The following is a 25,369-nucleotide window of genomic DNA, read 5'->3' on the forward strand; positions in this document are numbered from 1 at the left end:
TAGGTTAGACTAACAGTGACTGGCCCAAGGTCATTGGTTGAGCTTCATGGCAGAGTGAGGATTAGAACCTGGGCCTCCAGATCCTAATGTGATACTGACCTCTACACCTCAGAGGTGGCTCGTCCAGCTAACAACCGCAAGTTAATTTTCCGACCATTGGTCTTATATTTTCATCCTCATTTCAGTTCATACAGACCTTTGGCCAGAATGTAAACAAATAGTATATGCCCGCTGCTTTTCACATCTAGAAAATTGCATTTTCTCACAAAGCCAAGAGTTCATTGTATTAAGGAGTGCTGCCATCCTGTGGGCAACTGTATACAGAGCTTGCCCGAAACTAATCGGCATCTGCCTGCAAGACTGAAACTTGACAGATTAAACAGGTATTTATGCTCTTAAGTGAAATTATAATTTAGCTACTTCAGTTTCTGGTAGCAAGAGCAGAGACTGTGGTGTGATATTTCAGAGTCGACTATCTGTGGAATGAGATTCTATAGGTGACAGCTTGTTTTTATCAGATTCACGATTTCCTATACAGGTGTTTCAATAGGTTAGCTTGTTCCCTGTATGGAAGCCAGTTTATTGTACATGTTCCTTTCTCCCACAGCAGCATCCTCTGAAATGCAAATGTTGATGCTGAGGGTCGGGGCCTGCATGGGCAAAACCCAAACAATATTGGTGGCTGCAGTGAGAAAGGAAAGGGAAGCCAAATCCCTTCCCCACTCATTTTGGCAGTGGAGCCCATTTCTAGCATTGGTTAGCATTGCTGCCAGAACAGCCAGGAGGTGTTATTTTTTCCTTATTACCCAACCTCACTGTAGGTTTTTGTCTACACAGGTTCCCCAGTATTTGCTTTTCATGGGTTAAAAGGAGCTGGCATCGAGAACACAGGGAAAGATTTGTTTTTGCCAGCATCTTGCATTCACATATTGTAGGATCTCTCTCTGTTCTGACAGATTAAGACAGGGAGCCCCATTGTGGGGAAAAGTTAGAAAGACGATTGCTGCAAACCACAGCAAAGTAGTCAGAAGCATTTCATCATGTAAAGGGTATAGACAGAAGATTTGGAAATCTACGTGGCTGGGAGCACAGAATATAGAGCATTTATTACAGAATCCAATGCCACTGGGCCATACATTCTAGTAGGGGTGGGTGGGACATCTTCAATTAACACAAACATCAGCCCCTCCTTCCTCTTACAGACTTCCTTCCTCACCTTTCTGTTCCTCACAAGGAATGAAGTACATTTCTAACTCAATACCCCACCATGTAATGGAAATTGCCTGAATAATGCAAATTAGGCACTTTCATTGTGCTTGCCCAATTTGAGTTTTGTGACTTCCAGATATGTTGGCAATGAATTCCTCTCTCCCTAAGGCGATGTGATGGGGAATGTGCAAACTGCCCAGAGATGATATTAGGAAATTAAATTACCCAGGCAAATGTTCAATCACTGTTGGATTGCAACCACTGCCACATAGACTCTCTCATTCAATCTGCAGTGGACAAGGTATGGCAGAAGCTACAGGCCTCAAAAAACCTTGAACTGCGCTGATCTGAAAAACACTGAGAACTGCAGCTAGTACATGCAGTAAAGATTTTCATCCTAAACCCTTCATTTTCCTTCTTGCTGTTCAGAGCCAAAATATAATTTATGCAACAAAAATAAGGTCACTGTCAATAGGCATATAATTTATGTAACAGAAATAAGGTCAATAGGTATGGCTCTTCTAAAAGCACAACTCTACTAACAAGAGTATGTTTGCTACACTACATCAAGTTTACTAGCAAACTTCTGAAAATCCGGAGTAAAAAAAATTACCTTCAACTGCCTCCGTGTCAGAGCATACGTTGGCATGCAGAAGGGCCCAGGTTTAATTCCTAGCATCTCCAATGGAAACGTAGTAGGTGGTGTTAAAGCTCTCTACCCAAAACCAGCACAACAAGCAAAGACAGGGTAAAAGCTTCCTCCCTGCTGTGATAGTTTTATATTCGCATGAAGCTGCATGCAAAGACATATTCAGAATGGGAATCTATTACCTGCAGTATGGGTACATCTCATTCTACGGCCTCAATATTCTACCCACCTCAGCATGCATAAAGCAGGCCTCTCCAAGTGTTCAGGAGAGTTACAGTAGACGCTTGCCTTCCCAGATGCTTTGCTATGAATTTCCAACTATCTTTCTAAAGAGGTTTAACCATTTGTTCCCTGGTTTAAAAAAATATGGCAGTCCCTACACACAGATACAAGAGCCAGTACCACATGTTTAAGTTATCTTTATTTAGCAATATGAATGTATGTACATTTATGAGAATCCACCTTGGAATCCCCTGCAGCAGGAGACATGCACAAGCAGTGAAGGACTGGACTCTGAGCTGCTTCGTGGCCTTCACTAGCCATCCTGTCATCCTGCTCATCACAACAGCGAAACAGAGGATAGAAAGGGACAGACAAGAAGCCAATCAGTTCACACGGCAGAATCTTCAGGTGGAGACTCTCCGCAGTATCCAATGTTAAAACAAGCGGGCTCCATAGCCAAACGTCTGTTTAATACTCTCAAAATAATACCGTTGCCAGCCCTCCCTTGTTCTCTCCTCTTCACTGGCTGGGATGCCTTTCCCTTCCAGACAGACTTCCGTTTCACCACCTTTATCACTGAAGGTCAAGTTAATGATTGCAAAATGCCCTAGAAAAGCCAGAATAAACTGTCAGATCAGTAACATGGTACTGGTTTCGTCAAGGGCAGAACTGATGCTACCCACTCTGCCTTATGAACTAGTTTGTTAGTGGCAAGTAGTAATTATAAAATTGGCTTTAAAATTATAAAATTGGCTCTGTAATATTTGATTGTCTTTTGTATGTTCTGTACATTGTAAGCCACTTTGGGCCTGTATTGTATGGAAAAAGCAAGGTAAAAGTTTCCTAAACAGATAAATAAACAAACCAAAAGAAGAGCAATGAGACAAGTCAACTTCTTTCCTTACATAGCAGGAGAATTCTACTCTTCATCACCATGAACTCAGCAAAGCAGCTGGAAAAAAAACCCTCAATTCTTCACTAACTTTCACCTTAAGCATTCATTATCCTCTCAGGAAGTCAGAAGAGATTACTAGTACTGAATATGGATGATAATCATTTCCCCTCACATTAAGGGAACACACAGTACAAGATAATGGCTTGCAGATCAGCTGAGAAGCCTTGTACTTCCTACTATCTTATTCAAGAGTAGATAGCCTAAGACAGCCAGATGTGCAGCTAAAACCAAGATGGCTTCTTGTTGTACACAAGTGAATTACTTACCCTCGGGCCATGACTTAAATCTCCATTTCATAGCAATCTGTTTCTCAGGAACCTGAAAAAGTAGGAAAGTTATCTATTTACCAGGCAGATTCCCGCTTTGCACACTAAAGAGAAGGACAGAAATCATACTGGAAAATGCTTGGGATATTACTATTTAGATAAAAGTAACACAAATACATGCTCCTGTTTTAGGAAATATAAGTAAAAGCATGAGATGCTCACCAGCTGCTTTTACTTGAAACTACAATAAGAAGCTAATCTATGATCCTATGTGGAGTTACTCCAGACTAGGCTCACAAATTTCACTTGACACTAGTTTTCTCCTATAACAAATCACCAAGGATTGTTGGATCTTAATGCAGTTCCATTTACACAACACACTGCACAATAGCCACTTAAAAATCAAGCTTTTGTATTTCATTTTCAATTAGAGGAAGAGAAAGGCAAAAGGGGGGTGGGGGGACAAGATCTAAGACTGAAGAGAAAAGCCAATATGGCAATATTAGAATGTAGCAGAGCATGCCTGTTACTAGACTGCTCTCCCTGAAAGCAGGAACAGAACTAAGGAGAGGGTGTCCCGTGCATCAGACAGGAAGAAGAAGAACAAACGGTTCATGAGGCAGATGGGAAGGCACTTCAGGCAATACACAAACCAACTGCTGTTGGTACTCACCAGTTCAGTGAACTCGCCAGTCACACTGCCATCGAGTAGCTGGAATTTTCCTCCTTTATCAGCCTCTATGACAGCAGGCGAGTGAGTAAAAGCCTGCACCATCTGCAATAAAAAATGAGCTAATCAGCCTAGTATCAAGGTGAGTCCTTGCACTACGTAAATCATGACTTCCAGCTCATTAGCTGAACCAACAGCTCCAATTACTGGGATAGCTGTTTTGATTCCAGTGTTCCAGAATGCTGACCTTCATTCCTGCGTCCCATTAGAGACTCTGGAGAAGACAGCTGCCATTTCAAGGACGGACAAAGCAAAGGATGCACCTTCTAAACCATCAGCTCTGAGGAGAAATTACTTGTGGCAGACAACTATAGGAATACATATGACCCTTCCACAGTATGCAGTGGATCAATATTCATTGATATTCTTGGAAGGTGTGGAGTCGGTTTCGTTTTCTCAGCCATGCCGGACGCTCCTCTCGGCTGGTCCGGGAGGAAACGACCGGGCACCCTGACCGGGCGGCTGATCTGCAAGGATTAGCCCCCAGGACTCCCAGGGAGGGAGCCAGGGTCCGGGACGCGGCGGGAAGAACTCCCCGAAATCAATGCGGGGAGGGAATTGCCCGTTTGTCCCTATGGAGGCCGGCAGATGTGCGCAGCGCCTCGAGTGCCGCCGGGCAACGAGAAACGGCAAGTAAAAGAAACAGGCGGAAGCCTGTAAACAAGCGAATCCCTTCTGTTCTACAAGCGTTTGTGAAGGAGAGGTTGATCTGAAGAAGACTCGCTCTTCCCCTTCGTGGAGTTCCGGAATTTTGTTGCCCCCCCCCCCCAAAATGGCAGCAAAGAAGCAAAGTCCCGCTCTCGGTAAGTCAATCTCGGCCACCTTGCAGAAAGGGGAGTCGCTCGAAAAATTGGTGCGCAGGGCGGTGGTGGAAGCTATAAAACCCTTTGTTGACAAGCTGAACGAAACTGATCAAAGGGTGGGCTTAATTGAAAGCGAGGTGAAAACCATTAAGGCAGCAGCGGGGGGGGGCAGAAAAGTCTGCTCTGGAAAGTGCGTCACTTGTGAAGGCTACAAAAAAGGAGTTGAAGTTGGTGGAGAACCAACTGATCGGGCTACAAGTGGAACGAACGCAGACAATTTTGCGTCTCCAAAACGTGAAAGAGGAGGAAAATGAGGATCTGTGGGATTTGGTCTCGGAACTACTGGCGACACCCGCGAGGACGACTAAAGAAGAGGTTAAAAGCGCCATTTTGGAGGTCCGTCGGGCTTCTTCAAAATATGCAACAAAGCGACAGTTGCCTCGTGAGATCATTATTGACTTTTCAACTAAAAAGATTAGGGACACCATCCTATATAACTCATACAATGCGGATTTGGACTTTATGGGTTTGAAAGTCAAGATTTTGAAGGACGTTCCATTTCTAGTCCGGAAACGGCGTTTTAAATATAAAAAGTTTGCAGCTCTTCTGAGGGACCATGGAATAAAGTACAAATGGTTATTCCCGGAAGGAATATGGTTCAGATATAAAGATCAGGCCTATAAGATATTATCAGAAGATCAACTAAAGGATTTTGAGAATAAAAACCCAGAATTCTGCTGCACCAAGAACGAAGAAAAGGAGGAGCCGGAGGGGGGGGGGGAAGAGGAGAGCATTGCAACAGCAGTTGCACAGAGAGAATTGCGTCCGGGACCCAGAAGGGGGAGGAAAGTTTAATCAGAATTTGAAATGTTTATTCTCTGTATGATTAACCACTCCATCATTATTCTATGGAGCTATTTTTGTATTATGACAGTATGAAGGGAAACATTGAAGTGTAGTGTTTAGTGTTTGTAGTTCATTCCCCCCCCCCTTTTTCTTTTTCCACTCCCCTTTGTCCCTTCCCTCTTCCCTTTCCTTGTGATAGTCTGGTGTAGTGTTTTGTAGTTATGAAAAATAAAAAAATTTATAAAAAAAAAAAAGATATTCTTGGAAGGTGTGATGTTATCTGGATTGTACGGAAGTGTAATAGTGACTACTTAAGTGAAGGCACAAATGGGACGAGGGATGGTTTGAGGGACTGATTGAGTAAGCCAGTAAGTATGGGAGAAATAGTAATTTGCATGTGGAGTATTGAAGGTTGCAAAAATTAGCACTAAGTGAAGAGTATGAAGAGTCTATGTTGGTGTGCATAGAGAGTCTGCCAGAATGTTTCTGTCAACCTGGTATATTTAATAACTGCCACACTTTATTCTTGTTATGTAAATCGGCCAAATAACATTTGGTTCAATCATAAAGTTTCCTCAGAATTACTGAATCAAATATAAGGAAGGTGGCAACAGTTTTAACCGTCAAAGGTTTAAAGAGCCAGAAACCAAAGAGTACACAGCCAGAGTATGGCAGAGCTGGTGGTGGTGGAGGTGGTGGGGAGACTGTGGAATACAAAAGCATCCTTAGGATAGATAAACACCCTGAAGCGCCTATAACTGAGGTCCAGGAAGGCGAGATTCAGACAATGACTAAAGGGAGGGGGGAGGTTTATTGCATTCAGTATTCCGTAAGTGACAGGCTATGCAGCAGCAGGTGATGATCAGGGGGGTAGGAACATTCTGAAATTAGGAAGGGGTTCTGTCACAGGTGGTAGGGAAGGAAAGAAATCCTTCTCCTGAGCTATGAAAGGGAAGATTTTACTACATGGGGCTAATCTACTCCTGCTGCAGAAAGCAGGCTGCCAGTTTCTCTGTGTCTAGGACAGTAAAAGGGGCATTGAAGACACACATGGAAGAAATGGTCTCCTGCAGCTAGGAGATACTTCTTGCTAAATCTGTTCTGAGAAGATGCCAAAAGTGCTGAGCAAAGATTGTTGCACCACAAGATACACATTAGCTGACTTACCTCCTGCATAATGAATACTCTGTATAGCTCATCTGGGGATGTTAAGAAGACTTCTTTTAAACTTATCTTACAGGTAGGAATCTTGACTCCTACAGATTTAGATTTAAGTGCATTGCCACTGCCAGCAGCAGGTTCAGAGGCCTAGAGAAACATCAAAATGCATCTTAATTGCCATAGCACTGTCACAATGCAGTACCCCCCATTTAGGGGCCAGCTACAAATCCTCCATTTGCAGGCAGGTGCCACATTCCCTGCAGCTACCATGAGAGCAAGACAGAAACTTACAGCCACAGTTTCTCCTCACCCTACCATTCACCAATTCTCAAGACAATTACAATGGCACGCAAGCTTCTGCAGTTTGAGATGTCTGCATTAGTTACGCTACTTAAAGAAACTGGATTAATCTCTAATCACACACATGCCTAGAAACACTGTTTACTGCTCAGTGGTACTTCATGTGCTGTTTTGCTCAGGTGCAACCACAGAGTGTTTTACATGTTCATATAAAAAATTTAACATCATGAACACATTTGTAAATGCATGTATTAGACTGGTGTGCAAGCCAAAAGGCTGAGACTGGTAGGTCTGCTGCCACACAGGTGGGTGTGAAGTAGCTGTTTGTTTTATTACTTCAAAGAAAGGTAATGTTATACTGTAAAACATATTTATTCAGGCTTTCAAATTCAACTTATCTTTAAATAAGGGCCTGTATCCAATCATATAGCTCCAAAAATAGAAGTGCCCTCAGGTTTTCTTAAAAGATGACAACAGTGTCTGATTCCCTCCTTCTGCTGCAGCTTGTTCAGCCTCCCTCCGCCCAACCCATTTTGTTCCAGAGGGATCCACTGACAATCTATACCACAGAGGCAATCTGTGGTGGGGGGGAAGGGGAATTGGTGAAAATTGCCAGCCCCTCTTTAAGAAACCCCGTAAGATTTCAGAATGCGGTGGGAAATAAGTCCATATGCATCCAGAAACTGGTTTGCTAACCTTGTGTTCATCAGGTTTACGCACAGGAAGAGGGGTTGGCTCTGACTGTTCTCCATTCACTGTGGGCAAGATCATGCCTTGGGTGAATTCTGAAAAGACATGGAAATCTGACTTAGATTCTTTGTGTGGAATAGTAAGATCTTAATTAATCCATGTTTCTTTTATAAGCACCGTTGCTACTGTACATCACTAGGAAAGCAGGACTTCATGAAAACCAAGATAAATATAAAGCAGGAATTCATGAAAACTGGGATTAGAATAAAAATTGCCAAGTGATTATATACTAAAATGAGATGAGAAAGCTATCTCCAGGGCATAACACCATTTCAGGTTTGTAATCTGAAGAATTATCCAACACCAGAAGAGAGCACTGAGATAGTTCTGTTGCTCCAGGGCAGGTAAGGCATGAACTAGAGGACCTGCTACCCCCCAGAAGCAGAATAGGTTACTTGATCTGCATATGCAACTCACCCTTCAACACAGTCTATATGTTCAAACCATGCAGTCTGACACAGATTGCATTCATAGAGTTAAATCAACCTAAATTCCTTAAGAATTTGACATAAAACTTTATGACTCTTCCAAGTTAGACATGCAGACAATTCTGTATTGTCAATAAAGACAAAGTTAGATCCCCTAATGAGAAGAAATAACTACTCCCAAAGGATAATAGCACTAGCAAACAGGGCGAGATGGGCGATAAATGTTCAGCCCTTACCCCTGAATGGAGTCTGACCCATAACTAGTCCTAAAGAGAAGTGCTCATGAACAGGCACATCCTCTTCCCACACTCGTAAGGCAGCAGTAGCAGCACTCCTTACAGGAGCCCCAATATAGTGCAGTGTAGTGCATTTAGATGAAAAGTAGTTTCCTGCACTAGAACGCGATTTTACTTAGTTGCTCTCTACCATTTCAGGTTTCACTGGCACATGCTGATCTCTGAACTGTTTTCACAAAATCACAGAGTTGGAAGGGGCCATACAGACCTTCTAGTCCAACCCTCTGCCCAATGCAGGATGAGCCTAAAGCATCTCTGACAAATATTCATCCAGCCTCTTCATGAAAACTGCCAGTGAAGGGGAGCTCATCACCTCCCTAGGCAGCTGATTCCACCTTTGAACTACTCTGACCATGAAAAAGTTTTTCCTAATATCCAGCCGGTACCTTTCTGCGTGTAATTTAAGCCTGTTGCTTCGAGTCCTATCCTCTGCTGCCCACTGGAACAGCTCCTTGCTCTCCTCCAAATGACAGCCTTTCAAATACTTAAAGAGAGCAATCAGTCCCCCCTCAATCTCATCTTTTCCAAACTAAACATTCCCAAGGTTCTCAGCCTTTCCTCGTAGGGCTGTCTCCAGACTCCCTGATCATCCTCGTCGCTCTCTTCTGCACTCTCGATTTTGTCCACATCCTTTTTGAAGTGAGGCCTCAGAACTGCACACAGTACTCCAGGTGAGGCCTGACCAAGGCAGTATAGAGAGGGACTATGACCTCCTGCGATTTTGACGCTATGGCCCCTTTGATACAACCCAAAACTGAGTTTGTCTTTTTTGCCACTGCATCACACTGACTGCTCATATTTAGTTTACAGTCCACTCTTATAGTCCTTTAAAGAAGATGGGAAGGTATCAAGGAAAACTACTTAAGGTGCTGAAGACAGCCTGAAGAACCATTTATTTGGTCTTCGAACACTTGAGAAAAATTGTCCCAAACAAACATATTCTCTCAGAGGTAGATACTGAAACTATTATCTGTCCTCCATTTGAAAGCTAATGAAGAAATCTCCAGAAAGAGGTCTCTGTTGTTTCTCGGACTCTATGCAAACCTGTTTTGAGAGTGCTGATATAAGTTTCCAAAGCACTGCTGATCTTTTTCACACCTTCTTTTTTCATCAAAGTTAGCAGGTTGGTGTCTGGCTCATCTTTGGCAAGACTAACAGTTATCTAAAAAGAAAGGAAAAAAACTTTTAAGATCCTGACAGACACACACACACAATTTTAAATGCCTCATTTAAAATCTTAGCTAGTACTACAAATTACTACCAAAATGCCTGTAACCGTCATATTGTATTTCCTCAGCTTAAGCTCAGAAAAAAGGAATGTAATCTTTTTAAATGAATACCAAACAGCTTACCAGGTAAATGCCTGAATGTCAGAAATGTACATTCTATCTGATGTTTTAAGTATGCGCGCCTATGTGCTACCCGTGCTTCAAGTATGATCCTAGTGGGTAGTTCTATGTTGTCTTATGTCAGTTCTAGAATTGCTTATGCTCTGTTTCAGCATTTCTTCAGCTCTGTGTGGGATTCTTGCTAATCCTGTATCTTTGTAAACTTGTATTTATTTAGCCTATGGCATTGTTTATGGAAATATCCTTGATATTTATTGTACTTATCTCACACTATGAAGTCCACCTTGAGTCTCAGTGAGACTAGTACTCCATTGAGTCCAGTATTCTGGACAAACAGCCAGAATACTGCCAACCAGTATTCACAAACAGCCAACCAGTTATCCTGAGGACCAATACTAGGGCATAGAGGCCAAGGCCTTCACTTGATATTGCCTCCTAGCACTGGTGTTCGAAGGCTTACTTCCTCTTAATGTGAATGTTCCCATTAGTTTCCATGACCAGTTGCCATGAATCTGTCAAATACCCTTTTACAGCTATAAGATCTTCACTGTTACTATAAAACATGGAATTATTCAGCACTGTGGTCCAATAAAGTAGCAGTCACCAATACTATCTGTACTTACCTCAATGTCATCAATATCATTTTCATCTGAAAGATTGGGAATTTCCACGTGCCCCTTATACTTCACACCTGTGTTTGAGATGCCTGTAGACAGCAACATACTAATTAAATTAAGGCTTGTTTCTATTTTACTTGCTTAAAATCAACTCTTGGCAGATTTTGACATCTTGAAACTGCAAAATGATCATTCTCTCAAACTTTTTTCTAATTCTTTGGAAAAAAATTAGAAGGAATTCTTCTTTGAGACAATTCACTATCCTGCATGAGAATTCTTGAATGAGTGAAACCAGAACAGCCAACTCACCTGTCCAAGCTAGCTTGATGTTCCACTCATAGAAGAAAATTAGTTTTCCTTTGCGGTTATTTATGGAGGCCTCTCCATCCAGCTTACTCACTTCTGTCACTTCACAAGACCCCTCTTCATTCTCTGCTCTAACAGCCAGAAACAGGGTTTTCAGTTTCTCTGATGACCAATTAGATGCATCTCTTTCAGTCCTAAGAAGAGAAAATATCTCAAACTGAAAGGTCAGTAGAACACAGTCAGTCAACTTTCCACCTTTCTGCGCTGTAAAATATTTTACACACACATCCTTTATCCCACTGAGCTTAGTTGTCTAAACATGGCTTGAAAAGTGACACCTTCCAAACTGAATTTTTAGGAAACCTTCCTGTCATATATTTAGAAGATAGTGATCAAGATTATTAAGTATACTTTACCTAGCACACCCAAACTCAATCATGTACAATCCAAGTCAAACAGAGTTGAGTGGCCAAATCAGATTCACCCCCCATTTCTAGTCACACAATTCCTCCACATTTACTTCAGTTCCCACCACTCTGTCAAGTAATTAAATCAAGGCAGGGATGTCTCTTTTATATACAGGCTGGATCTAAGCATAGCTAAGAATCCTTGCCACTTTTACTCCTGATATACCAAAATTCCCTCCTGTATCTATTGGCGTTACAGCATTACAGGCAAAAAGCAGCCAGGCAACAAGGAGCTGGCTTGAGCAGTAAGGCAGGCAGAGACCACTTATTTAGAAATAATTTCTAACAATCTGTCAGAAGGGAATATAATGACTGGCTTTAAAAAAGAATACATTTTAACGTACCACTTCACTAGAGATGTTCTACATTATCAGAGGATCTAAGGTGTCAGTTACACAAAATTTACGCTCAAGTTTGAGTTACTATGTTTGCATACCGCATAATCCTAAATCTTGAGCGAAAGCTATGCTGTGTTCTGACTTGGCCGCTAATGTAGCATTGTGATGAAGGACACACTTCAGTTCAGTATAAATGCAGTTGAAGTTCCAGGTCAAAACCAAACAGACTACCCCTTTTTAAAATGTAAAACTACCTGGTAATCTGAGAATGAGATCATTAACACTATTAATGAGTAGCCAATCCCAGTGGTTTGCCATCATCAGGACGTGTAGGTCTAGCCAATCGACTGGATTCTCTTGAAGTTTGTCCACTGCAGAGAATTTAATCACAAGGCAAAAGTGGAAGGAAATTGAAAATGATACAGTAGGCTATGGGGTTTGGCTCAAAATTATTATGTTTATATTCTAATCTACCCCAACCTTTGAGAATGCTTGCTCACCTGCTAGACATTATGCTTGAGGAGCTCACAAAAGCTGAGACCATAGTTCTTAAACTATCTGAGTCAAATGACTGTAACATGATAGGAAAAAAGAGGTTCTACATACAAACATGCATCTGACGAAGAGAACTGTGGTTATCGAAAGCTTATGCTACAATAAAGTTGGTTAGTCTTAAAGGTGCTACTGAAGTCTTTACTATTTTACATACAAACAGGATTTTTTTCTTGTAGAACCAAGACTTCACTCACTGAGTGATAGTCCTTATCAGTATCACTTAGTTTCTTATTGTGTTAATGGCCAACCCAAGGACTTCTCTCTCCTACCCAGAAGTGCCAAACTCCCTCTACCTCCTTTTCTTGTGGCACTTATACTATAGGTTGGCCACACATTTGCTTCTGTGCTTAAAGAAAGTATCCCCACAATGTACATTCTTCCTGTTAAAGAAGCATTGAGAAAATGGCTTGGCAACGTCCCAGAGCTGAGCTGAGAAATGCATCCAACCTTTCCAAATCCAGCATGATACCCACTTTGCTTACCTGGGACAGTTTGTTAATGGCCCTGTCCACTTAAAAGATGCCACACCCATTTGCACAGTTTATGTCAACTGAAGGTATGTTCAAAAATCACAAACAGATCTTACAAAGCCTGAATTACAATGCTTGGATGAAGAGAAAGGAAGGCTCAATACTTTGTAACATTCTATCAAGTTACTGGGGTCCTCAGAACAGGATTCCACAATTGCCAAAGAGAAACCCAAGCCTGAAATATGATTTTTGTGGACTGTGTTGATGTAAACTCTAAGTGTGCTTGCAGGGCTGGAATTAGCCTGGACGCTTCTTAGTTTTGAGTGTTGCTGCATTAAGTGATGGACAATTTGCAGAATGTGCTGCTGGCTCACTTAACACTGCCTGTGTCACCACTTTTCACAGTTTAAGTTTTTTTCTTGGAGGGAAGAGGAGGAGGAGCTGCCAATGGAAAGCTCTCAGGGTTTGTGAGAAACAGAAGTTCTGCGAAGGACTGAAGAAACCTTGATACTCAAGATATCAAATAGGACTTGAGACAAACGAAGGCCCCATCCTGTGGTATAACTGTCTGGCAATTTTCCAAGGCAAAGAATACACTCATTCTGTCCCTTCCTTTTAAAAATCTCCTGCACCTCAAACCATAACTATTGCACTCTGATCACATCAGGAGTATGGGGATTGTGTTTCTAGCAGTTCAATAATATAGAACTCTACAAAGAACAAAACTGGCTGTAGTAAGACCTCAGATACATGATGGAATTGGCAGGCACGACTCGGTGAGTGGGTAGCTGTAGCTGTGTAGGACCTGTCCAGGCATTAATCCTGAAAGGAGCAGGTTCTGTTGCCCACAAAGATTCATGGCACAATACATCAGTGAGTTTACAAGAAATTAAAGTGCTTGCACTTTTTATGACTACAGATAAGGGCTCTTTATCCAACCCATCCATGCACAGTGGGTCACTTTACAATCCTGTCCCCACCACCATGAACAGGATTCTATTTTCAATACATGTAGGGAATTGTTGCAAAAAAGTTTTGATATTCCATACCAGAAAGCATTGCCATGATGTTGAGAAAAAGTAAAACAGATTTAAAGTTACCTAACAAACAAATTGAATTCTATGCACAACATAGGGCCAATTGGTTTTCCCATGGGAATAGAAAAAATGCCTTTCTAGACCAGACCAAGTGCCTTCTAAATCCACATTAAGTTTCCAGCAGTAGCCTCCCAAAAGATTTATAAACAGATCATGAAGACAACTACCAACCTCCTATTTCATCTCAGCATATGGTGCTAATGAATATACTAATCCTGAACACAGAAAATCCATTTAGTAATAATGGGCAATAGCTGTTACTGCCCCATTGCTCACTTGCCCACTGCAGAATAAATTACAGGCTTGCTTAACACTGCCTGTTTCACCACTTTTTCCCAATGGCTTCTTACTTTGGCATGGCCGACCTGGCCACCTGGATCCATGCTATAGTAACATCAAGACTTGACTATTGTAATGCACTATACATAGGTCTCTCATCCAAATTAACTAAGATACTCCAATTGGTGCAAAACGCTGCAGCATAGCTGCTATCAGGAGCATGAACATCACCCCCATTCTGCAGTCACTCCATTAGCTACCTATCAGTTACCGTGCTCAGTTCAAGGTATTGGTTATCACATACAAAGCTCTTCTTGGTCTTGGCCCAGCATACCTATGGGACTGCCTCCCTCCCTATGTTCTCCATGACAGCTTCGCTTATCTGAACAGGGTCTCCTGCAGGTGCCACCCTGCACATGGGTGAAATCAACAGCAGCCTGTACACAGGCTCTCTCTGTGGTGGCCCTTACCCTTTGGAACAACCAGCCTGAGGAGGCCAGAAGAACCCCCATTCTCCTAGCTTTCTGCAAATAACACAAAACCAAATTATTCAAAAAGGCTTTTGTATTGTAGGGAGGAGCTCTCAGATGCTTCGCTAATGAGTTAAGGACCATAGACTTCACCACTATGTTGCCTTTTGTCTTAAGTATGTGCTCCTATGAGCTACTTGTGCTTCATGTGGTCTAATGTCAACCCTAGAATTGCTTATGTTCTGTTTCAGCATTTCTTCAACTCTGTATTGGATTCTTATTAATGCTATGTCTTTGTAAAATTGTTTTTATTTACCCTATGGCATTGTTTATGGAAATATCCTTGAAATTGACTGTACTAATCTCACACCGCAATCCGCCTTGAGTATCAGTGAGAAAGGCAGACTATAAACGACATAAATTAAAAACTAATCCACACCTCATCATTAAAAGCTTCATGTTAACTGCACAGTACTGCCATTTTGCCTGTCCTGAAGCTGAGGCCAGTCAACGCCACTGGATTTCTCCAAGATCAAGTACTGCTACGCAAAAAAATTTACTATAAAATTCATCCTGTTCACAACTTGACATTTATAAGGTCACTAACCATCTCACAGCTACAAAAATTAACCCCCTGTGACTAGATTAGAAGGGCAGGAGCATAGTTTGTGCATCAAAAAAAAAACGCTCCTGAGATTAAAATCAGCAAGATTCTTCATATCCTGAAGACGGAATTAGGGGTGGTCCCATATGATTCGCATACAGGTCTGCTGGCTTAACCCCCTCAACAAAAGCCAGAACAGCAAACTGATGACTTTGGGGGGGGGCAGCCACTTGATCTGTAGACATCAATTCGTGATTAACGTTTTGCTCCATTCTGAAAAGTTCCACCCACTGACTTCGGCAGACCAAGCTGCTGAGAAAGATACAGAGCAGGCCAGGGCAGGTTACTTTCTCAACCCCCTCCCTTTCTCTCAGATCAGTTGGCAACCCTCACGCATCACACACTTGTTTGGGATCAAGCCCCAATTATTTTACAACGGGCTGGAGGATAAGGTTTCTTTGCAGAGAAAGCATAAAGAGGGACGTCCCCTCACTCCCAGGCGCAGATAACGAGGCACAAAGGAGTTTCCCAAGGGCACCCGCGGTGGCAGTGACAGGCGAGGCAGAAGACAAGCGGAGACCGGCGCGGGGTGCTGAGGTGGGGGAGAGAAGCGTGTCCCTTCCCCTCCTTCCCGGTTCCACGGCTCAAGATTGAAGGATGCGCGCGCAGCCGCCCCCAATTCTCCTCAGTGGTGGGTGGGTGGGGGTCCGCCCTCAAGAGACACGACCCGCTCACCAGTGCCAGTTATTGACGTTGGTGGCGTCCGCACGCTGCTCCACGATCCAGCGCGGGTCCCCCTCGCCCCACTTGGCCATCGGCGCTTCTCCAAAACACGCTGCTCCCGCCGCTCCTGCCGCCGCCTCGTCAATGTCGAGCGCCGTCTTCCCCGCGCGCGCGCACGCGCCGTCTAGAAGCTGCTAGAAGCACCGGCAACCCGCACCGCCTCCCGACTTCCGCCACCGGCGAAAGGTTCCTTCCGCTTTCTTCCCGTCATGACGACAGGAGTCCCAACCCTCTCCTAGTCCGTACGTAAAATGCTCCCGGCGGCCCGGAACCATAGATCGTGAGAGAGGGAGGGAATACTTAAACGCACAGCGCTTCCGGTACGCGAAGCAATTTCAACATAGAGTCTGTAGGTCTAGACTGGTTCATTGAGAGCTGTCCCGCAATGACGGTCTCTAATTCTTTTGAACCTCTGCGCCGCTCTAGTCTCTATGGTCCGAAATGACATTCGGCCCCGCCGCGACTTCCCTCAAATTAACCCCTGAACATCTAATATTTTATATCTAAAGCAAAAAATTTCAAACCGAAGTTTGACCTCCCCACCTCCTGGCTGCATCTTTGGTTAGAGAAGCGAAATAGTTGCAGAGCAAGGGACCGAGTTATTACCAAGTTGCTTTTCGTGGTCGCTTTTCGTAGTTCAATAGTCTTCCGATTTAAGGTGTCATTACAGGAAACCGGGAAGCCCGGCTGTAGCGGGATTTGTAGTTCCTTCAATGCTCACACAGCTTTGATAAGAACGGAGGGTGACGCTACAGGAAACTACCGATCCCAGGATGCTTTTCGAAAGCAGCGGTTCTCCCTGCCTACGGCCACAGTTGAGAAGAATGGGGAGCTGAAAATGTTGTTCTGCTCAGAGAAAGGCGACTCCAACACAAAATATGGACTGGGAGACTGCATGATCTGATATCTGAGCCCTTGGTAGCTCCCTTCTTCACGATCTGCTCTTGTAAGGGTATGTGTTTCTTTCCTAGGCGACAGGGACATCAAGTGCTACCGTCGCTTATTCCTGTGTTCTTTGACAGGGGGACATAAATCGTCTCCTGTAGCACTGTTGGGCTAAGGAAGATTCTTGCAAATTGCATGTGTCAGAGTGCTTGGCTGCCTTAGGCTCTCTTTCCTTTTAAATCTGGCTAAAATCAAGTCTCCTTGGCTCTGTACATCGACTATTGGTGTGCTGTACAAGACAAGGTTGGGGAAAGTAGAACAGGCCAAATGTGGAGAGTAAGAAATTCATGTGTAATACTGTTTTGATGTTAAAAGTGATGTTAAAAGAGATAGTGATGTCACTATCTCTGGTGCCTTTGCGGGTGGATGGCTGTTAAGCACAATATGTTTGAGCAAATTGATCAGCAGTGAAATTAAGGACATCATGTATACTTATTTATTTTTATTTATGTTATTTATAGCCTAATTTTCTCACTGAGTCTCAAGGCAAATTACACAATGTGAGTCAATAGGATCAATGGCTCAGAGATTCAATAACAGTGCAATAAGGTTTAGATTGCAGAAATTTGAATACAGAGCTGAAACAATGCCGAAACAAAGCATAAACAATTAGACACAGCATATTAAATGACACAGAAGCTACCTGAAAGGTAAACAGTAATATAGTCCACAACTCTGTCTTTTGTCCAAAACATCTATCTGAACTATTTCCTTACAATACGGCCATCCTAACTGTTATAAAGCCCTGCTGGATGATTTAGTTTTGCATAGTTTACAGACAGTTAGGAGAGTGGGAGCCCTCCTAGCCTCCATAAGGTGGTGTTATCCAAATAGGCAGTCTCCTAATTAGCTGAGGGAATTAGCTTAAAGGAGACGAGGGAGAGGGGGTAACTGGGATTCTCCATCTATGTTTATGAGGATTTTTCTCTTAAGAGAAATCTTGAAATAAGCTAGGCAGATGTTCAACCAGAAAAAGGGTTTTTTATCAAAAGAGAAATAAAAGGCAAATGTACAGAAAACCACACACAGCACACATACAAGGGTAAATCCAGGGAAGGGGAGCAGTTTCAGGGAGGCAATAGTTACCAGTCTTGAGGACAGAGGTCTGCAGAGGCAGCAGCAAAACGTCCAGTATTTCATGGAGAAGAGAAGAGGCCCAAATGGATTTGGGGGGCACGTGGATAGATCCAAGAACACATGCACTCACTGGTGACTAGCAAATCCAAATATAGGACAAAATGCTCACTGGGCATGCTAAACTTGATGGCTGTCTCCGGAGGTGAACAATAGAATTGAGAGAGGCTTAATGGGTCTTTCTGTGGTGAACTGTAGGTGTGAATGGTGCTTGATGGCCCTTTGCGTACCGGACGGGAAAAGCTACCAGGTTTGCTGAATAGTGTTAGGTGGTGCTTAATCAGGGTAAATGGGTGGGGGATAGTGAGGCAGGGCATTGATGAGATTAGCCAGGAGCTTCCTTGGAGTCTTACTGTCCTGAGTTACACATTTTTCTGAGACAAGGAGCTGCTCTGACTCTCCTTTTGAAATATTTTCCCAGGTTCCTTCCCTGCTGCATCCATTTTCTTTTTATTTCAGGCCAGGCAGTGCCTTGTGCTTATGTTATGTGAGGAAGGGTGTTTATGATTTCATATCTGTGAATTTCCTTCAGCAGGAGGAGGGGACTGTCTCTTAACAGTGGGTGCCACAACAGAGAATTCACATATAGGAAAGGCTGTTGGTTTTGCCAAATTACAGGGTGGTATCTGCACAAGGCCCTGTTCAGATGAGCGAAACTGCCATTGTGAAGTATAGGAAAAGAGGTAGTCTTGCAGCTATGAGGGATCAAGGCCATGAAGGGCTTCATATGTGATAGCCAATACTTTGAACTGAGCTCAGTAACTGATAGTTGTCCTGCCCTGGATAGCCCAGGAAAGCCTGATCTTGTTCAGATCTCAGAAGCTAAGCAGGGTCAGCCTTGGTTAGTAATTGGATGGGAGACCGCCAGTGAACACCAAGGTTGCAGAGATAGGTAATGACAAACCACCTCTGGTAGTCTCTTGCCATAAATATCCCACCAAGGGTTACCATAAGTCAGCTATGACTTGATGGCAGTCTCCACCACCATCTGATAGTTAACCAGTGAAGTGACTGCAGAATAGGAGTAATATATGATCCACCTAGCTCCCGATAATAAGCGAGCTGTGGCATTCTGCACCAACTGAAGTCTCTGGGCTAACTTTGAGGGAAGACGTATGTAGAGTACTTTGTAGTAGCCTAGTCTCAACATTATCGTAGTATGGATCCAGATGGCTAGATCAGCCATGTCATGATAGGAGGCTGTCTTCCAGGCTAGACTGAGTGAAGAAGACCTTTTTTGCAGCTGCATTGACTTGCTTCTTTAGCAGTAATGCTGGATCCACTATAACCCCTAACTCTTAACCGAGTCTGCAAAGGTGAACTGATCCCTTGGGATGATTGTGAACTAGCTGATGCAATGGTTGTAGGAATAATGTTTCTTTGCTGCTCTCATTGCCACTTCATAGATCTTCCAATGGGCTCTGTAGCATGCTGTATCAGATTCAGTGCAAATTTTCTGCAAGCATCTTTCTAGATATCTTCTAGCTCTCTTTAGGTCACCCATTTCTGTGATCAACCATGGGGCAAGCTTCCATCCCACGGCCTGGAGAGGTCACCAAGGAGCAATGTTTTCAATAGTTTTGAGGAGCTTTACATTCCAAGCTTCCACTGCAGCCTCGACAGGGTATTGTGTTCAGAATCCTAAAATCCCCCAGGCATTTTGAAATCTAGAAGGATCCATGTGGGCAGACCATTTTAGTGAGCCACCCGCCCCCCTTTTGCAAGGTATCAGGGCCTTTAGGAGATAATGGTTGGATCATGGTTTATGCCAAATTTCCAATCCTGAAGTAAGACCTCCCCTCAAAGGCTCAGTCAAAAGATTAAGTCCAAAGTGTGGCCTCTTTCATGTGTTGGGCCTGACACTATTTGATAGGGGCGTAGGGCAGCTAAAGAAGCTATACGATCTTGAGCTGGCCCTGGCGAGGAGCATTCAGCATGAATGTTGAGTCACACAGAAAAATCCGTTTAGGTGTGTCCAATACTACATCTGAGAGCATCTTTGCAATCTCTGAAAGGGTGCTTACTGAGGATCTCAGTGGTCAGTAAACAAGCAGAATGATCTATATTTAGTTCGCAATGAGAGGTGCATACAATCAATATGCTATAGTTTGTACCTAGCTTGCTGAAGCTAATGGACTCACGGAGGATAATAGCAACCCCTCCTCCTCGGACAAGAGTGCAGGGTTGGTGGAGGACTGCATAGCCAGGCGGAGTTAGTTGGGACAGACACATGACATCATTTTCTTCTAACCATATCTCTGTAATGCAAACCCAGTCTATTTCCTGTTCCTATAATATCCCAGCAAAGTATGCAGTTTTGTTCCTCTGATATTGCATAGCATTAGTGCAGCTGTGAGGAAAATGGGGCCCTAGAATCATCAGCTCTCAAGATGCTAGAGATTAGATAGGCAGCGAGCATCCTTGCCTAATAAAGCTCCCACTCTCCTGGCTTTCTGCAAACTACGCAGAACTGAATTATTCAAGAGGCTCAGATAGGAGGGCTGTATTATAAGGAAGTGGTCTCCATCAGTAAAAGGATCGTAAGTATGATAGACCATAGAATCTACTACTATTGCTATAAGTGTGATCCTACTGGGTAGTTCCTATGTTGTTTAATATGTCTTAGAGTTGCCTCTGCTCTTTCTCAGCATTTCTTCAGCTCTGTATTGGATTTCTGCTGGTTTAAATCTTTGCACATTTGCATGTATATGCTGTATTACATGTTTATTGAAATGTCTTTGACTGTTCTGACTCCCACAGTGGATATAAATAAATATCATCAGCTCCCATCTGCACTGGAATAGTACATTCACCATACATCCTGCTCCAGGTAAAGATTGCCCATACAGCCACAGAGATGCATCCCGAAAACCACACAATACACATGTCGGTGGCCAAAGAGCTCATCCTATCTATGGCTGTAGTCATGATATATTGATGTTAGTGTTGTCCAACAGGTAGTGTTTCCATTCCAGTTGTGCATGTCCCTTAACCAAGCAAAGGAGTAACATAACTGCATTCCAACTCTGGCCTTAATTATAGGGCAAGCAGCGTGTGTATGTCATGTCACTTCCAACTTACGGTGACTATGAATTAATTACCTCCAGAACGTCCTATCATTAACAACATTGCTGAGATTTGCAAACTGAAGGTCGTGCCATCCTTTATTGAGTCAATCCACCTCATGCTCAGTCTTCCTCTTTTCCTACTGCCTTCAACTGCTTGCAAACAGACAGGTAAAGAAAAGATGCTTTTCTTTCCGATCTTAGAAGGATGTATGGGGACATGCCCATGACTCACCAAAGGGAATGAAATGGCAGCTCAAGCTCCAGAGAATATTTCCAAACAGGGAAATAAAGAGGAGATCTCGAGAAAGGGATAAAGTCTATTGGGCAATTCCAAATAATCTTAGTTCTTGCTGTCCGAATAATGTAAGTTTGCAGAGAGCAAACATGGATATAGTTCGTTTTCTGGTGCAATACTAATCAAGCAGGATCCTATTTGTGCTAAAGGGTCATTGATTAATTGTTGGGGTCTTTGGCCAGCAATACCAATCCACCATGACATGAACTGTGTGCAGATATGTGATTCTGTAATAGCAGAGCGTAGCAGCAAGGCACCCACTCCCAAATTCTGTTGCTTCTGAGGCTATATATTAAGCTGGCAGCATCTGTACCATTTGTTAATCCATTCTGTTTCTGAAAATAACAGCACAAAATGGATCATCAGTCCTTAATGCACTTGCTCAGCAGTAAGTTCCATTAAAATTGGTGGAAAGTTTTGAATGTACATTCATAGGACCGCTCTGTGGGAAAGCAGAAGAGTGCATCCTCAGCCCTGACACACCCTTCATTAAATCTTCTGTTTTGGTTGTTGTGGGTTTTCCGAGCTGTATTGCCGTGGTCTTGGCATGCCAAGACCACGGCAATACAGCCCGGAAAACCCACAACAACCATCGTTCTCCGGCCGTGAAAGCCTTCGACAGTACATCTTCTGTTTTGTTTGCGTGTTGCCTTTTGGCTACTGAATTTTTTGAATGATGTGATCAAGGTTTTAAAATATTTGTTTATAAATATTTTATGTCAGTTAATCTGATACGCAGTCTCAGGAACAAATGGAATAAGGAGTTAGATCATCCAATTTTGCCAAAGCAATGGGATAATGCCTTAAATGCTATTTGTATTACTTCTGTGGATCTTAAGCTGGATTTATTCAGCAAAAAAATTGTTTAAAGTTTATTGGACACCACAGCACCTTTTTAGTAAAGAACTACGTACAGTGTCTGATTGCTAGCAGTGTAGATTACAGGATGCGTCTCTTAAGCATATACTCTGAGCATGTCCAGTTATTCAATCTTTTGGGGAGAAAGTTATTACTCATACTAATTTTGTATTAGAATCCCCGTCAATTTTTGAGGATGTTTATGTATTTTTAAACTACCTTTTCCTGGAATCTAACCAATGAAAATGCACCCTCCATGTCCTTATTGTAGCTAAAAAGCCTTATATTACAACACTGGAGAGACAAATGCCCACTTCTTAATTCAGGATGGAGAACCTTACAACTTTATTTGAACGTACGGCATATAGATGACAAATGCTGATGGACTTATTTTTAGTTATTTTGAAACCTCTTACAGATGCTTATGTGTACGTTTCTATTGTGCTTGAGGCTTATTTTTTCTTTTTATTTTCTTGTCTAATAAAATACAATTTTTAAAAAATTCAAGAGTTTTTATGAATTGACCAAAGGAGAGATACTTGTAGATTTTAGAAGTCTTTCATTTTTTTCAGATGAATAGAGTAAAAGTTGATGAGGAAGAATACTGGCACAGTTCCAAGTGTAAAGCCTTCACTTTCGACGATGAAGATGATGAACTCTCCCAGGTATCATTTCTAGTTTGAACAAGTGGATAACTTAACTATGCAATACCCTTTTGCCTAAAACATGCATAAAAGGCAGTTTTTAAATATTGTATTTTTATGATGAACTGTACTTTGAAGGTAGCATTGCATTATTTACATGAGCAGAAAGAAAACCTATTCTATTTAGATACAGAACGTTAAATGGTTTTAGAGTTCTGAAGCTCTTTTGCACGTTAACAAGAATGTGGCTAAGGGTGATTGTGTAGACACAGATGCAGAGGAGTTAGCCGTGTTAGTCTGTAGTAGCAAAATCAAAAAGAGTCCAGTAGCACCTTTAAGACTAACCAACTTTATTGTAGCATAAGCTTTCGAGAATCACAGTTCTCTTCGTCAGATGCATCTGACGAAGAGAACTGTGATTCTCGAAAGCTTATGCTACAATAAAGTTGGTTAGTCTTAAAGGTGCTACTGGACTCTTTTTGATTGTGTAGACACAAAGGTTTTGACAAGGTACCTCACCAAAGACTCCTGACAAATAAACTTTGTAGGCATGAGATAAGAGAATGGGTCCTGTAATGGATTAAAAGTTAGTTAAATGGCAAGAAGCACTGAGTAGGAGTTAATGGGCAGTTCTCACAATGGAGAAAAGTGAGCAGAGGGGTCCCACAAGCAGGGCTTTTTTCTGGGAAAAGAGATGGTGGAACTCAGTGGGTTGACCTAGGAGAAAATTGTCACATGGCTGGTGGCCCCAACCCCTGATCAGACAGAGAGGAGTTTAGATTACCCTCTGCGCTGCTTGACTTCCCTCTGTCTGGAGATCAGGAGGTGGGGCCACCAGCCATGTGACCATTTTGAAGAGGTTCCGGAAGTCCGTTCCACCACGTTCCTACTGAAAAAAAGCCCTGCCCAAAAGGAACAGTATTAGGACCAATGCTATTTAATTTCTTTATAAATGGTTTAGATAAGGAGGTCAGCAGTATAGTGGCCCATTATTCAGGATGGTGAACCAAAGTAGATGTCCATAAAAAGGGTGACTAGGCAACAACGTGGCAAATGAAGTTCAATGTAGGTAAGCATAAGATAAAGGTCCCAATTTGGTGCCCTCTGACACCTTCTGTGGCTCCTACCAAGTTTCTTTAGGAAGTGTGAGAGGCCAGGTGGCACTTTTGCCCAGGAGAGCTTCCGATTGGCCATTGGAGATCTGATTGGCTGTACAGATTTTTTAAAAACTTTGTTTCAGCAGTAGAACTCCACAGTACAACAATCTTCACTGTGTGACTGAATGCAAGCAGCGTATATGCAAAGGAATATTTTTAAACAGTATGTTCATTTTAAAAGGCACCCTGTTAAGCAGAAGCTGCTGCCTGAAATGGTGAAGTGTTACCATTAGAGTTATGCATAACCTAATTCCCTTACATTTTGAGTGACAGCCATTTTGTGCTTCGCTCAACCTCCTCCGGCAGCCATTTTGTGGTTGTGCCACCACCCTGTGTCAGAATTCCAAAGGAGCCCCCAAGCTCAGAAAGCTTGGGGACCCCTGCAGTAAGGCGATGCACACAGGAACAAAAAATCCTAACTTTAAATATATGTTGATGAGGTCTGAACTTTAAAAGGGAGTTAGACAGATTCATGGAGGAGGTAGGTTCATCAGTGCCTACTAATCAGGGCAAATAAAGGGAACCTCTGTATCAGAGATGGAGAATCTCTGAATACCAGTGCTAGGAGGCAGGTTTGGGAAAAGGCCTTGGTCTCTGTACCCTGTTTGTTGGCCTTCCAAGGCAAATACTTGGCCACTATGTAAAATAGAATGCTGGGCTAGATGAGCCAAAGGTTTGATCCAGTAGGGCTCTTACGATTCTGTTGCAGAACTCATTTTTGTAATCTAGTAACAAACTGTTTCTAGCCCTGTGGTTGTGAACACATTGGAAAAATGTCTGCAAAAGGCTGTAGTGGCAGAACTTACATGCTGTGCAAATGTTCAGAGCTTTTACTAGGCTTTTCTCCACAGAACTCTTTTTCCTCCTTACTTCACTAATCTTTCCAGAATTGCTTCTTGCCAAAACATTTCAATGCACAAAATTGTATAACTTCCACATAAAACACTGTAATAATAGCAGTGCAGATCTGAGGTCTTAATGGAAATGTAGTGTGAATCTGTTAGATTTTTTCATAGTTTCTGGGTAACTAAAGATATTGTTTAGTTTGCACAAGTATAGAACCTGTCTATTCCTGGAGTGCAGGTTATTTGCTAACAAACGTAGAGTGTTATGAGAAATGGAGATTTCCTTCCATCTAACTTTGGTTTTGTTTGTAGCTGAAGGAATCTAAGCGAGCAGTAAACAGCCTGCGAGATATTGTAGATGATGACGATGATCTTGAGAAGTTCAGCTGGAGTGGGGAGCCTGTGGGCAGTAAGTGCAGGGGTACCCAAAATGAGTTTGGGAAGGGGATTTGTATGAAAGCATAATTCTTTAG

The 25,369-nt window shown here is 42.7% G+C and overlaps 2 protein-coding genes across 2 annotated transcripts in view; one reads left to right on the forward strand and one right to left on the reverse strand.

The window, feature by feature from the left end:
- Positions 1-2,259: 2,259 nt before the first annotated feature.
- AHSA1 (activator of HSP90 ATPase activity 1) lies at positions 2,260-16,108 on the reverse strand. Its single transcript, XM_054969957.1, has 9 exons — positions 15,903-16,108; positions 10,891-11,081; positions 10,588-10,670; positions 9,660-9,777; positions 7,838-7,926; positions 6,848-6,988; positions 3,975-4,076; positions 3,302-3,353; positions 2,260-2,687 (listed from the first exon to the last, which is right to left on the reverse strand). The coding sequence occupies exons 1-9, from the start codon at positions 15,980-15,982 to the stop codon at positions 2,515-2,517; spliced, it is 1,029 nt and encodes a 342-aa protein (XP_054825932.1). The 5' UTR covers positions 15,983-16,108; the 3' UTR covers positions 2,260-2,514.
- Positions 16,109-16,691: 583 nt separating this feature from the next.
- VIPAS39 (VPS33B interacting protein, apical-basolateral polarity regulator, spe-39 homolog) overlaps positions 16,692-25,369 on the forward strand; it is a 36,743-nt gene continuing 28,065 nt past the window's right edge. Inside the window, exons 1-3 of the mRNA XM_054972555.1 lie at positions 16,692-16,902; positions 22,823-22,915; positions 25,209-25,305. Of these exons, the coding sequence (XP_054828530.1) occupies positions 22,823-22,915; positions 25,209-25,305 (190 nt within the window). The 5' untranslated portion in view covers positions 16,692-16,902. The remainder of the gene's footprint in view (positions 16,903-22,822; positions 22,916-25,208; positions 25,306-25,369) is intronic.

The sequence above is a fragment of the Eublepharis macularius genome, chromosome 2, assembly GCF_028583425.1.
Source record: "Eublepharis macularius isolate TG4126 chromosome 2, MPM_Emac_v1.0, whole genome shotgun sequence".
Classification (NCBI taxonomy): Eukaryota; Metazoa; Chordata; class Lepidosauria; order Squamata; family Eublepharidae; genus Eublepharis; species Eublepharis macularius.